At 58.4% G+C, this 12,560-nt stretch overlaps 1 protein-coding gene across 1 annotated transcript in view; it reads left to right on the top strand.

Annotated features, from left to right (window-relative positions):
* Positions 1–8,846, top strand: part of CYHR1 (cysteine/histidine-rich 1) — an 11,226-nt gene extending 2,380 nt beyond the window's left edge. The window contains exons 3-5 of the mRNA XM_006830782.1: positions 6,294–6,532; positions 6,856–7,067; positions 8,455–8,846. Of these exons, the coding sequence (XP_006830845.1) occupies positions 6,294–6,532; positions 6,856–7,067; positions 8,455–8,846 (843 nt within the window). The remainder of the gene's footprint in view (positions 1–6,293; positions 6,533–6,855; positions 7,068–8,454) is intronic.
* Positions 8,847–12,560: the final 3,714 nt, after the last annotated feature.

Below are 12,560 nucleotides of genomic sequence, written 5' to 3'. Positions count from 1 at the left end.
GAAGCTGGAGGAGCGGCTCTACTCGGTGCTGTGCTGCACCGTCTGCCTGGACCTGCCCAAGGCCTCCGTGTACCAGGTAGGGCCGCTGGCCCGACCCGGCCCGGGCCTCGAGCCCCCGCCTCGGTCGCCCCGAAGTCTGGCCTGGAGGCCCCGGGGCCCACTGGTGGGGACCCCTCTCCCTTCCTTAAATGCGTGTTCTTCCCACGGCGGGACTCCAGTGCCGGTTCGACCTCCTCCTCTTCTTCGGACGTTGTCATTTTCAGCCCTGAACCCCCTGTTCCGTGCTCTGTTCATAGCGTCTCTTGTCTGCCTGCTAGATCCTGTCTCTTCTCCACATTTCCCCTGCCGCCCCTCGGTATCCCTGTCCCACCGCCTCACCTGAGCCCAGCCAGGCCTGCTGACAGATGCACCTGCCCCCTCACTTCCAAGTCTCCTAGGCTCAGGGAGTCTCCTTTTCAATCAGAATTTCTTTATTTTTTTGGCAGCCACACCCCCGTGCCTACCTCGGCCCCCTACTGTACCCCTTTACTCTGCGCTCCCTTCTCTGTTCCCTAGACGGAAGACTCTCCGGTCTTGGCCATTTTCTTTTCAACACCAACAAGGGGGTAAGGGGATCGTTTCTTTTCCCTCCGGGGCTCTTCTGCATCAAGTCCCATCCCTGCCTTCTGGGTCACCGTGGGGAGTCTGTGTCCCATGCTCAGCTCCCCCTCCCCTCCTGCCTCACCACCGCACCCCCCCAGGCTGCCCAGGTGTGTCTTACCGTGAACCCTCCCAGCTAGCTGTAGAGCAGACCTGTGGTTGAGCTGAGACCTGGGGTGGTCTTCTCCTTGGTTCCCCACCCCCCTCTCCGGTCCTCCAACGAATAGAACCAGTTTTCCATTGGCTTCTTTGCACTTAGGAGCTGGGAGCTCTGTGCTGTGAGGCTTCTGTGCAGGCTGGGGACCTGGCTGATGGTCCACTTTCATAGCTAGCCTCTCTCATGGCGGCTGATGTGGGCTGCCCCTTCCTCTTGTGGACCTGCCGGTCTCTTGGTACCCTGTCTGGCGGTTGTTTGGACAATGGGGAGAGGAGGTTGAGCTGTCTGGGGAACAGGTACTGGCTCCCAGCTCACCCTTCTGGGCCTCAGAAAGTTCCTGGCCAGGGGCCCTGGTAAGGAATTCTGAGGCCTCCTGGCCCAGGGCCAGCCAGGGGCACACTCTGCCAGCTGCCAGCTCACAGCATGCAGGCACCACCTGGTGGACCTGCTCACTTCCAGCCTCCTTTCCACGACCTTGTAATTCTCCCAGGTGGAAGAAGTGTCCCTTGGGCCGAAGTCATGGAGGGGGGCTCAGGGGAATTCAGAAGTGTCCTTGTCTCCCATCCACGGGTGGGCTGGAGCCCATGGGGGAGGATGGCCACGTGGTATTGGCACTTGCTGCACATTACCCCCCAGCACATCCATAGCTCTGAGTGGACTGGTTCAAACCGGTCCTGAGAGCTGAGCTCCTTCCTGGCTGAACTCTGGTGGAGAATGAGGTGCTGGGCCTGCCCTGGCCCATGGCCTCCAGGACTCTGCTCTGTTCCCTGGGAGCCGGCCTCGCCAGGAGACACCTGGGCCTTGGTTGCAGGGGTGTTTCCTGTCTAGTGGGATGGCCCTTACCTCTCAGGGGTTACCTGGAGTCCTGCTCTAGGCCTCCCGGCTGTGTGACCTGGGTGGGGTGAGGGTGCACGGTGGTGCTGTACTGAGGAAGGAAGGGCAGCTTATAGTGACCCCTCAGGTGCCAGCTCTGCTATGGGCAGTGTCACTGGCTCTTCTCGCATAGTGGCTCCTGTTTTTCTGACAGAATGTAGGGGGGCAGGTTGGAATGGGCAGCTTGTGGAGTTGGCCTCAGACCTTCTCTGCTCCCCCTTGTCGTCTCGGCCTGGGTTCCTGGCTGAGCCCTGTTAATTGGCAGCTATCTGGTGAGCAGGTCTCAGACAGGCAGTGTGTTTTGCGTTTAGTACCTGTGAACAGCGTCGTCCTTCCTGAGCCTAGCAGGACACAACTCAGGAAGCACAACCACCCTACCCATGGGTCCTGGGGTGCTGGCTCTGTTGGTCAGGGCCTGGCTGTTAACCCCAGGTGGTAGTCCAAGATGTGCCCTCCAGCTCCCCCTCCACGCTGCCAGGGAGCTCCCTTCTGTGTGGGTGGCAGGTTGGAGACCTCCCTCAGGTGTCACATCAAGGCCTGTGTGGGCAACTTTTCTTCCTGCCCAGGCCAGGTTCAGCAGGAGCGTCAGCTTTGATGTCCTCCCATAAGTGATGGGTGTGCCTGAGGCAACTGGCCTCACAAGGTGCCCAGCTACCTCCTGGAGTCCTGGGCGGACAACAAGCAGGGACACTGCCAAGAGCCCCTAGTCATCCAGGCTAACAGGTGGACAGGCAGCACTGTGCCATCGAGTCTCAGAGCACTACCTCTGTCCTGGGCAGTTGCCAGTGCCTGCTCTCTGACTCCCCTGCCAGCCTTGTGCCTGGCACAGAGCTGGCCCTGGCCCTGCCTCCCACCAACATAGGACTGGCCCCGTCCCCCTCTAAGGTCTCCTGGCTGCCCACCACTGTCTCTGGGCCAGCTAACCAACCCAGGCTGATGCCCCCAGCTGAGCAGGGCCATTGCCACCTACAGGGGCCAGTCACATCCTGCTGCCTCCTCCACCTGGGCTCAGCACAGAACTGCTTGCCTGATGCTGTGAAGAGGGGTTGTATGGCTGGGCCAGGCTGTGTGAAGCTGCTGTTAGAAGGATGGGGCCCTGTAGAAATTGGGGCTACAGTGACAAGGGACAGCTACCTTGGTCCTCTCACAGACAGCGGCCCTGCAATTTGGGGGGTGGGTGGGACAGACAGCTGCCTGAGCACTTGTACTGTTAGCTCTCCCAAGTGCTGCTTGAGGAGCCCCTTGTGGGGCCTTCTGGGCTGCAGCCCCCCAGTGGCCTGGCCCTTAGGTGGTCTTCGCTACCTCCTGGGCGTTTGGCTGCAGATCAGGGCTCTAGCAGTTACGTTCTAGGAGGAGGCAAAGAGCTTCTCATATGTGTACCTACGGACCCAGTGACCACACAGGCAAAGGAAAAGAGGGACTGCGAAAGCCGCTAGCCAGGGGTGAGATGTTTGTCTCTTTTCATCTCTTTGGTTCCCAGTGGGGCATGTAGGGGGCAGCCATGTGAAAGTAGATGAGGAAGCTGCAGACCCCAAGATGGGCTAGGAAGTAGGGAGGTATGCCTGAGGTGACACGGGGGGCAGCAGTTGTGCAGGAAAGGAGGAGTGTTTGGGGGCTGCACAGTGTTTTAGGGGCTAGTATCACAAGGAATGGAGTCCTGGTGTGGCGCTGTGAGTTAATGCTCTAGACTGCAGAGCCCTTAGAGCTGCAAGGTTGGTGGTTCAAGCTTACTTGCTGCTCCCGGAAACTCTATCCAGGGTTGCGAAAACTCTATCCAGGGTCGCTGTGGGTCAGAATTGACTCAGTGGCACTTAACCACAACAACAAATCACAAGGAATCTCCCAACAGTGCTTTAGGACCAGGGTTGCCGCCGAGGTCTGTAAGTCTCTGAACCTCTGGGAGAACCCAGACATTTCTGCGGGTCACAGCTTCTTTGAGTGGAAAAGAGTAGTTTGCAGGGACATGTACTCTCAGGCATGAAAGGTGCCTTGGACCCGCTGACCACAGGGACCTGCTGACCACAGGGCCATCTGATCCCCAGGAGCTGGGGGCAGGCCTGTTTTCAAGTTAGTTCCAGTGGTCCATCCAATGCCTCCTTAGCCTGGGAGAAGCTGACAGACCCCCAGTACAGGGAGGGTGGGCCCATGTCCCAGGGTCCAGAGGCGCCCACTGGTCCTTGTCACGGTTCCCCTCGGGGTCAGAGAATGTTGGGGCACCAAGGAACTTGGGCTTTGCTTCTGCACAGCTTGACTGGGTACCTCCTGGGTGGGGTCTAGGGCTCAGGGGTGGGCTTCTGAACTCACACGCTGTGTCTGGAGTCCTTTCCTAGTGGACTAATGGAAGTGACTTCTGTTCGTGTCTCCTGTGTGTCTGGAGATGTGCTGTTAGCCCACATGCCCTCAGTCCTTCATCACTGCCTATAGACCAGGGCGGGTGAGCAACCCCAGGGAACACTGTTGAGCTGGGGGCCCCTGGCATGTGGCACACGTGGGCTCGGAATCAAGCTGTGCCATCTACTCAGGCGCCAGGCCCAACTTCTGGCTCAGTAGTGGCAAAATGGGGGCTGGCCCTGTCCTCCCCACAGACAGCAGCCAAAGTGGTGGCCACTGTCCATGGACAGACCTGCGGGGGGGCATCTCTAAACATCATGTGATGTTCTAACACAGCCGAGCTTCAGGGCATTGTGAACCCTCTCCTCCCAGAGTTCACAGACACCCCCCAAAAAAGAACGAAGTCCATTGGGACCTGGGAAGGGCAGAGTCAAGCCAAGCAGAACCAGTGGCCCACCTGCCCAAAGGGCAGCTAGTGGCCAGCCCAGGCCTGCAGTCAGAGTCACTAAACTTGTCTGGTCATCCCGAAGCTCCACCAGGGAAGTACTGACGGGTGTGCTGGGACGACAGGGTCCCACCTGGACCTTCGGCCCAGCAAGTTAGTTCTCTCTGTCCCGAGTCACCCTCCGCTCTCAGTAGCGTGGTAGGCCTGGGCACGTGCTTGGGGGTTCCTGGGTCTGGTTGGAGAGTTCCTTGTTAGGCTATGCCTGTGGTACCATGGGCCCTAGGAGGGCATCGGCTTTTGGGGTGGCTGGGACTTGTGGCTGTTGTGAGCCTTACCAAGCATGGTCCTGTGTGTCCCTGCCATACTCCAACGGAGGGCAAGCCTCAGGTTTCTCTGTCCCTCTGCCTGACCACCTAATTCAGGGCATTGGTGGGGCTCTGCAGTGTGGAGGTTAGTCCCAGGCTCACAGTCAAATCTCATACCTGCCTCAAATCCCTGGCCAGTGCTACCAGGGGGCCTACGTTGGGTAGTCTGGGCAGTCATTGACCTCTGCAGTAGGGGGCAGCAGACAGTTCTTGTGCTGCCTCCGTCCCCCCCCCCCCCCCCACACCTGTGGTTCCCTGTTCAGTCCAGGGTGAACAGACCAGCAACCCTCCCTGCTCAACCTCCCTCCGGCCCCCGTGTCCTGGATGCTGGGCCTGTTCCCTTCCTTTCTGGGTGTGTCTTAATTTCTGACGTAGCTTGGAACTTGAGGTTTGAATGTGGTGGAGGGAGTTTATGGAGTTAGTGTAACTGAATTCTGCTAGTGAGGCCTGCCCCCCAGCTGCTTGGTATACAAGATCCAGGCCTGGACTATCGGCGAGCTCGGTCATCACACTGTGCTCCTTGGGGTTTATCACCCTGAAGTAGGTGCTAGGAGGGCTGCGAATGCTGAAGGGGTCACGGCACATGTAGGCCTGCCCTTGGGGCAGACCATGTGGTCACGTCCCTCTTCTGCCATGCTGTGTCCAGCTTTCAAGGGACCTGGCCCCCAACGGAGCCCCAGATAGCACTGGAGCAGCCTCCAAATGAAGCCTGTGCCTAGGCCCCCAGGTGAGGCCCAGGACCAGCCTGACCTATCCTGGTCCTTGTACCATGCACGGAGCTGTCAGGACACTTTGGTGTGGGACCCCATGAAACCCTGCAGAGTCCCCTTGAGGGTAGGCTCACAGTCCCTGTGTGTTTCCTTGACCTGCACCAATGGACACAACGTGGGTGTGGGACGAGACAGACCCAGGATAGCAGCCATCCGACATCCACATGGGTGACCCCAGGGCAGGGTCTGCCCTCACCTCTGCACACCCAGAAGCGGGTCTTGCCTGCAGACCTGGGGGGACTGGCTTCTGATACCCAATTCACAGCAAGCCCCGCAGCCCCCATTCTCACTCACCCCCAAAGGCCTGCCCTGCCTGGTGGATGTGCTCTCACTGGGCAGGTGAGCGAACAGGACCCATCTGAGCAGGTGTAGTCCAGACTGCCTCTTTGAAGGCTGAGGTATGGATTGGGCATAGGGGAAGCCGTATCTACTCCTCCGCTAGATATTCCTGGATTTGAGGACAGACTGGGGAAGGGCTCAAGCCCCTATGTGATTTACCAGACCACCTCCCGTGGGGCCTACCTCAGTGAAGAGCTCGACCTCAGCCAGTGATGGGAGCCACGTCCTTGACACCCCATGGCCCAGGAAGAGAACACGTGTGCATCTGCCGCCAGCGACCTGCCTGCCTGGAGGCCCCGAGGATGGCGGCCTGGCTGGGCATGTGCCTAGTCCTGCCAGGTCTGTGAGTGTCATCTCCCTTTCCTTCTCCGCAGTGTACTAATGGTCACTTGATGTGCGCTGGCTGTTTTATCCACCTACTAGCAGATGCCCGACTGAAGGAGGAACAGGCCACGTGCCCCAACTGCCGTTGTGAGATCAGTAAGAGCCTCTGCTGCCGGAACCTGGCTGTGGAGAAAGCCGTGAGTGAGCTGCCATCTGAGTGTGGCTTCTGCCTACGCCAGTTTCCCCGCTCACTGCTGGAGAGGCACCAGAAGGAGGAGTGCCAGGACAGGTACCGCTGGGGCCACCCCCAGGCTCGGGCAGGCAGGTAGGGGGGCAGGTGCGGAGCAGCTCTGTTTATCATGTGAGCGGAGGCCGCTGCAGGGCTGCCCTGGGAAGCTGTATTGGTCCTTGGCTGGGGCATTCAGGGATGTCCCACCACTTGGAGCCAAGCTTGGGGTGCAGCCACGCGGAGAGCCCACCCTGCACCAGGGCACTGACAACATACTCCCATAAGTCTGCTCCCTGCCTCTGTGGCACGTGCATGTGCCCTTTAAGGGGTGGTGCAGCCCAGTGGGAACGCAGGCTGTGATCCAGCCACACCGTCTTCCCCAGGGTCACCCAGTGCAAGTACAAGCGCATCGGCTGCCCATGGCATGGCCCCTTCCACGAATTGACGGCGCATGAGGCTGCCTGTGCCCACCCGACCAAGACAGGCAACGAGCTGATGGAGATCCTGGATGAACTGGACCAGGGCCGCCGCAAGGAGATGCAGCTATACAACAGCATCTTCAGTCTGCTGAGTTTCGAGAAGATTGGCTACACAGGTGAGGCACCAAGCCACCCGCTGCATGCCACTTAGGGCTAAGAGGGTAGCCCCTGCGAGGGCATGGGCTGCGCCGTGGGAGACGCTTGGGGCAGAAGACGATTGGAAACCACAGAGGGTGGGCCGGGCCCCAGAGGGCAGCCACATGGCTCTCAGAGCCTCCTCCCCCCAACCCCCGCTGTCTTCTCTATTGGCCACCGTCTGGCAGGGGGGTGTCCCCGCTACAAGGGGCTCCTCGGACTCGAGACAGGTGGTGTCTGACCAGAAGACAGGCGCGTCTGCTGGAGGTCCCGGCTCATGGCAAGAAGATGCTCAGTGGGCCAGGTCCTGCCTGCTGGGTGAGCGCCTTGGGGCCAGGCCCCCAAGGCCGGCACAAAGCTGACCAGGCTTCAGAATGAACTGAGGGCGCTGGCCCGAACCACAGAATGAAGTGGACGTCCCTGCTGAGCAGCTTCAAGAGTCTTGTCGGCTCCCAGGCCTCCATCTGCCTTTGGACGTGCAGGAGGGCGGGGCCCAGGCGAAGCCAGAGAGGCGCGAGGAGCACCTGCTGACACCACTCGCACAGGGACGCCGATCTCCAGTGTCCACCACGCCAATGGCCAGTTTGCAGCCCAGGTGGTCACACCTCGCTACCTGGGCCAGCCCATTAGATGGGGGCTGTGTGGGCCCCGATGGCTGAGGGCCCACGTGACCTTGGACAGCAACAGAGGCCACGGCCCCAGGTGGGTGCCGTGGTCCAGGCGGTCCAGGCCTCGTGGGGTACGATGGCCGGGTGCGTGACTGCAGCGGGGCTGGAGGCCCTGTTTGTGCAGGAAGGACTGGCCGCCTGGGCATGGGCCCCTCCGCCATGGACTCACCGGTCATAGGCTGTGGGCAGAGCCGAGAGGACTGTGTAGAAGGCAGGGGCTGCCATGGCCTCATGGACCCTCTGAGACAAATGGGCAGATCCCAGCCCCTAGTGAGAGGCTGGCCCTGGGTGCAACGCGCAGTGCAGGCAGGGTGGGTGCTGAATGCCCACCCGGCAGCTTTGTTGGCAGCTCTGTATTGGAACTAATAAAGTGCACTTGTTCTCAGAACTGCACCCTGTCTGTGTGTCTGCTTGCCCCGCCCCACGGGCAGAAGCCTCTCCCCTGCCTGGGCTGGGCCCTGGGTGAGAGCGATGGAGCCGTGGGGTCAGGGGCCCCTGGCCCTGGGCACCAGCCTCTGGCAGCCTCCAGACCAAACCAGTTCACTTGACCTCTGTTTGCAGTTCTTTCCCCAAAGCGTGGACATGCCCTTTCCTTGCTTGCCATTTGGCCCATAGAGCACGTTGCGTGTCCTCCGGTAAGTGCTCATCCTACCTGCCCTGCCCTCTCTGAATGCCATCCCTGCCCTGTCTGTCTCTGCAGAGGTCCAGTTCCGGCCATACCGCACGGACGACTTCATCACGCGCCTCTACTATGAGACGCCCCGGTTCACGGTGCTGAACCAGACATGGGTCCTGAAGGCACGGGTGAACGACTCGGAGCGCAACCCCAACCTGTCGTGCAAACGCACTCTCTCCTTCCAGCTCATTCTAAAGAGTAAGGTCAACGCACCGCTGGAGTGCTCCTTCCTGCTGCTTAAGGGTCCTTACGACGACGTGAAGATCAACCCTGTCATCTACCACTTCGTGTTCACCAACGAAAGCAACGAGACTGAGTACGTGCCGCTGCCCATCACTGACTCCGTGGAGTGCAACAAGTTGTTGGCTGCCAAGAACATCAACCTGCGGCTCTTCCTGTTCCAGATCCAGAAGTAGCCACCCTGCAGCCACCACGCTGGGCTGACCGACCGACCGCGGGCTTGGCGCTCTCACACCGTCACCTGGTCATTTCAGCAAAAGGAGGCAAACATGAACCAAAACACATCGGGAAAAGTCTGCATGCGTGTGGGACATGTGGCTGCCTGCCCTGCCTGCAAGTGGCCCCGGAGGGTCACAGCGCGGGAGAGGGGTGAGGCCTGGCCTGCGCTCCCTGGCTCCACGCTCAGCTCCGGCAGGCTCGGGGTCCTCGCTGACTTCAGATGGGATATTTGGTTGCAATTAAAATGGCTCCCTTGCTTCCTACTTTCTGTTTTGTTGGAGGGGGAAGCATGGCTGCAAGCGGACTGAACAGGAGCCCAGCTCTGGTGTGGCCTGGGAGTCCAGTGGCATATAGGACACCAACAGGAGCCTGCCCTGCACGTCACCTGCACTCCGTGTGCCCCTGGAGAGACTCAAGTTCCCACCCCCACCCTGTCTTAGGGCTCGAACAGTGGGAGAGCCAGGCGGACCAGCCAGCAGGGCTCAGCAGACATTTTCGGGATGCAGGGTGAAATTCTGTCTCTTCCCAGGAAAAAAATTAAACTCTTTCCAGGCTCTTCTGTAAATTATGCAATTTAGCCAGAGAATCTATTTTCTACTCCAGCCTGCCCCAGGGCTCAGTGTCCCTGGGCTGTGGAGCCAGCGCTGGGGACCGTGAGCGGCAGAGAAAGCCTGGCTGGGCAAGGGTCCGCAAAGGAGGTTGGAGGTCATGACCTCTCCCCCCAAAGGAGGCTGGCCCTCCCAGCCTGGGTGTGTGCAGGGACCAGGAGCAAAGTGGCTTTTGTGGAATGGCTGACCAGCACCCTCGTGTCCCCTGGGAGCTGTGAAGCCCCCTGTTGAGGACAGTGGCTGTTCGGCCATAACTGCGTGTTGCTTTGATACCAAAGAACCGGGGTTCCTCTGTCCCCGCACCTACCTGGGTGGTACCTACAGAGGGGGTGTGACCTGGAACGTTGGCCTGAGAGCAGGGTGGTCCCTGCCCATGGTGCCAAGGGGTTGAGGGGTGGGGTGCTGAGCATGGCTTCTGGGTTGGTCTCCCTTATAGGGTGCTCTTTGCCCCTCACAGGCTAGCAGTTTCTCAGCACTGTAGCTGAGAAGCCCGTCTGCGTTCCAGTTCCAGGTAGTCAGTGAGTGGAGGTGACCTAGTCACCAGGGCAGAGAAGGCGAGCTAGGTGTCCAGGCTGCAGTGCTTGGAGAAGACCGTGTCCGAGAAAGGTCTTTCATGCTGCTACGGACATCAAGCCCAACTCCAGGGCTCCCTGCCTGGGTCCCACTAACTCAGCGGCATCCCCGGTTCCCAGCTGCCCCTGGGGCAGAGGATAGCACTCAGGGTAGATAGTGTCCATCAGGGTTGTGTGGGTGGCATGTTGGCCCTTGGAGCCATGTGTGGTGGGGCTGTGTTATCGTATCTCTGTCTGAAAGTATTTCTGGATTCTAAAGGGGCTTTCGGAGGATTGCTCTTGTCCGTCCATATGTGGGTGTCTGTGAGAGAGGGGTTCAGGCAAAGCGGCCCAGCGGGTCTCCTGGGATGGGGAGAGGTGGTGGTGTGGTCCATGGTTGGCTTTGCTGGGGGCCTGGAAGCAGCAGGGGTCTGCATGCAGGTGAATGTTTGTAGCTGCTTTGGGGCCTGAGGATGGAGGTCTACCTGGGGGAGGAGGTAACCTGGCCTGGCTGAGTTGTCTCTGGGGCAGGTGGCTGTGTGTGTGTGTGTGTGTGTGTGTGTGTGTGGTGGTGGGAAGGACTCGTTCGTGCATGGTGTGCACAGTCCCCTAATTTCGGCTGCAGGACCTGCAGATTGAATGGGCAGTGTTTGAGGTCAGGACAAGACCCTGTTGGGAGTATTGATGGGTACCTGTCTGCATGAGCATCACAACATCCCCCAATTCACACAAAGCTGAGTCTTACAGTCTGACCAGCGGGGCATTCTGGAAGATTGTACTAGGTCTCTTGCTGCCACCAGGGAGCAGGCACCCAGAGCTCCAGGCAGTATAGCCACTGTGGGTGACCTCCTTACTGAGGAGTGTCACGCCTTTGAACCTGCAACATCACAGCATCTGGCTTGGTCCTTCTTTGCCCTCTCTGAGGCGCCACGATGCCTCCAGAGGAGAGGGTGAGGGTGACCCCTCCCCATGAGCACTACATACCCCCTTTTGCCTGGAGTCAGAAATTTACAAAGAAAATAAAAAGACTTTTTTTAAAGAGCAAGCAAGAGCTATTTTGACCCTGTTGACAATGACTCTGTGTTGCTTCTGTGGTCTGAGTTCTCTGGATGTTTTGTGTATGTAACTGTAGTTTAAAGTTTTGCAAACCTCGTCCTATCTGTGTTTCCTTAGGAGATACTATTCTCCATGAACGGGTCTGCTCCTCTCTACCAGGGATCCACCATCCCTGCTGGGAGCACTGCCTCACACACAAATCCATGTCTTGTCAGTGGGGACACTGAGGCCTGGGGCAGCTGAGCCCCTGAGTGGCTGGCTGCCTTGGGGTCAGAGCTCCGCTCTGGGTTCAGGGGGAGAAAGCTGGGACTGTAGCTGTCACTGTCCTACCTCCTACACCTGGGCTGGATTGGACAGAGCGTCTCCCAGGGGAGCAGTCTGTGCCCACCTCCACTGGAGCCTTGCTAATGCACCACACGTCAAGCCTGGAGGCTAGATCAACCTGAGCGCTGCCCAAGTAGCCCTCCCTAAACTAGGAGCCCAGGCTGGGCTGCCATTCGCCCGCAGCTCAGGCTAAGGTTCCACCCCATTGGGCCTGTTTTAGTTACGAGAAAAAATCAACACAGGACTCATCCCTCCATTTAGGGATACCTGCCGTGGCATTGGGCAGCTCAGGGCTGGGTTTGGGGAGTAGATAGGTGTGAGAGCTGCCCTGGAGAGCATTTGCTCTTCACAGTTGTGGGTGAAAACATGGAAATTTGAAACTTGGGGCCATGGGCTACCTCAAGTCCACCTGATTGCTAAACATCCAACTAGGCATCACATAGGTGAGGAGCCCCTAAGTTGAAACCCTAACTCCTTGTTACCTCTGCTCATCAAGCATTTCTGCATTTTTAATGACATACACGAACTTTCCAGGAATGCACTGGCATGCACAGTGAGGAAATGGGCCCTTGATGTTCATTTTGGAGGATAAGCACTGGACTGTGAGGTCGTTTGAACTGCAAGGTCAGCGGTTTAAACTTATCAGTGGCTCCTTGAAAGTCCTATGTAGGGTCGCTATGAGTCAGAAAACAACAGCCCCGTTATGGGGGTTTGAGCCACGAAATTGGACTGCATTGTACCTCTCTGAAGCCAGCCTGCATCCTGGAATCTTGACAACTTGTGTTCATGTATCCAAACACTTGAGTGTGGAGACATAGTGGATTAAACATTGGATTGCTAACCTAACTGCAAGGTTGGTGGTTTGAATCTACCTGCTTATTTGTAGGACTCCCATAACAATTGACATTCTCTTCTTATAAACTCTAGGGAGCAGGTCTATTCTGTCCTATAGGGTTGTTAGGAGTTGAAATGGACTCATTGGCAGTAGGTTTGATGTATCATAGTTTACTAGTCCCCTGAGAAAGGACATCATGGCTGGTTCAAGAAGAAGACTTAAGACACAACAAGGTGGACTGACGCAGTGCCTGCAGCAATGGGCTCTCACAGAGCAGACAACGTGAGGAAAGACCTG

This window comes from Chrysochloris asiatica, unplaced genomic scaffold, assembly GCF_000296735.1.
Source record: "Chrysochloris asiatica unplaced genomic scaffold, ChrAsi1.0 scaffold00001, whole genome shotgun sequence".
NCBI classification, from domain to species: domain Eukaryota; kingdom Metazoa; phylum Chordata; class Mammalia; order Afrosoricida; family Chrysochloridae; genus Chrysochloris; species Chrysochloris asiatica.
Note: the sequence above shows the minus strand (reverse complement) of the source record. Positions and strands in the feature narration are given on the sequence as shown.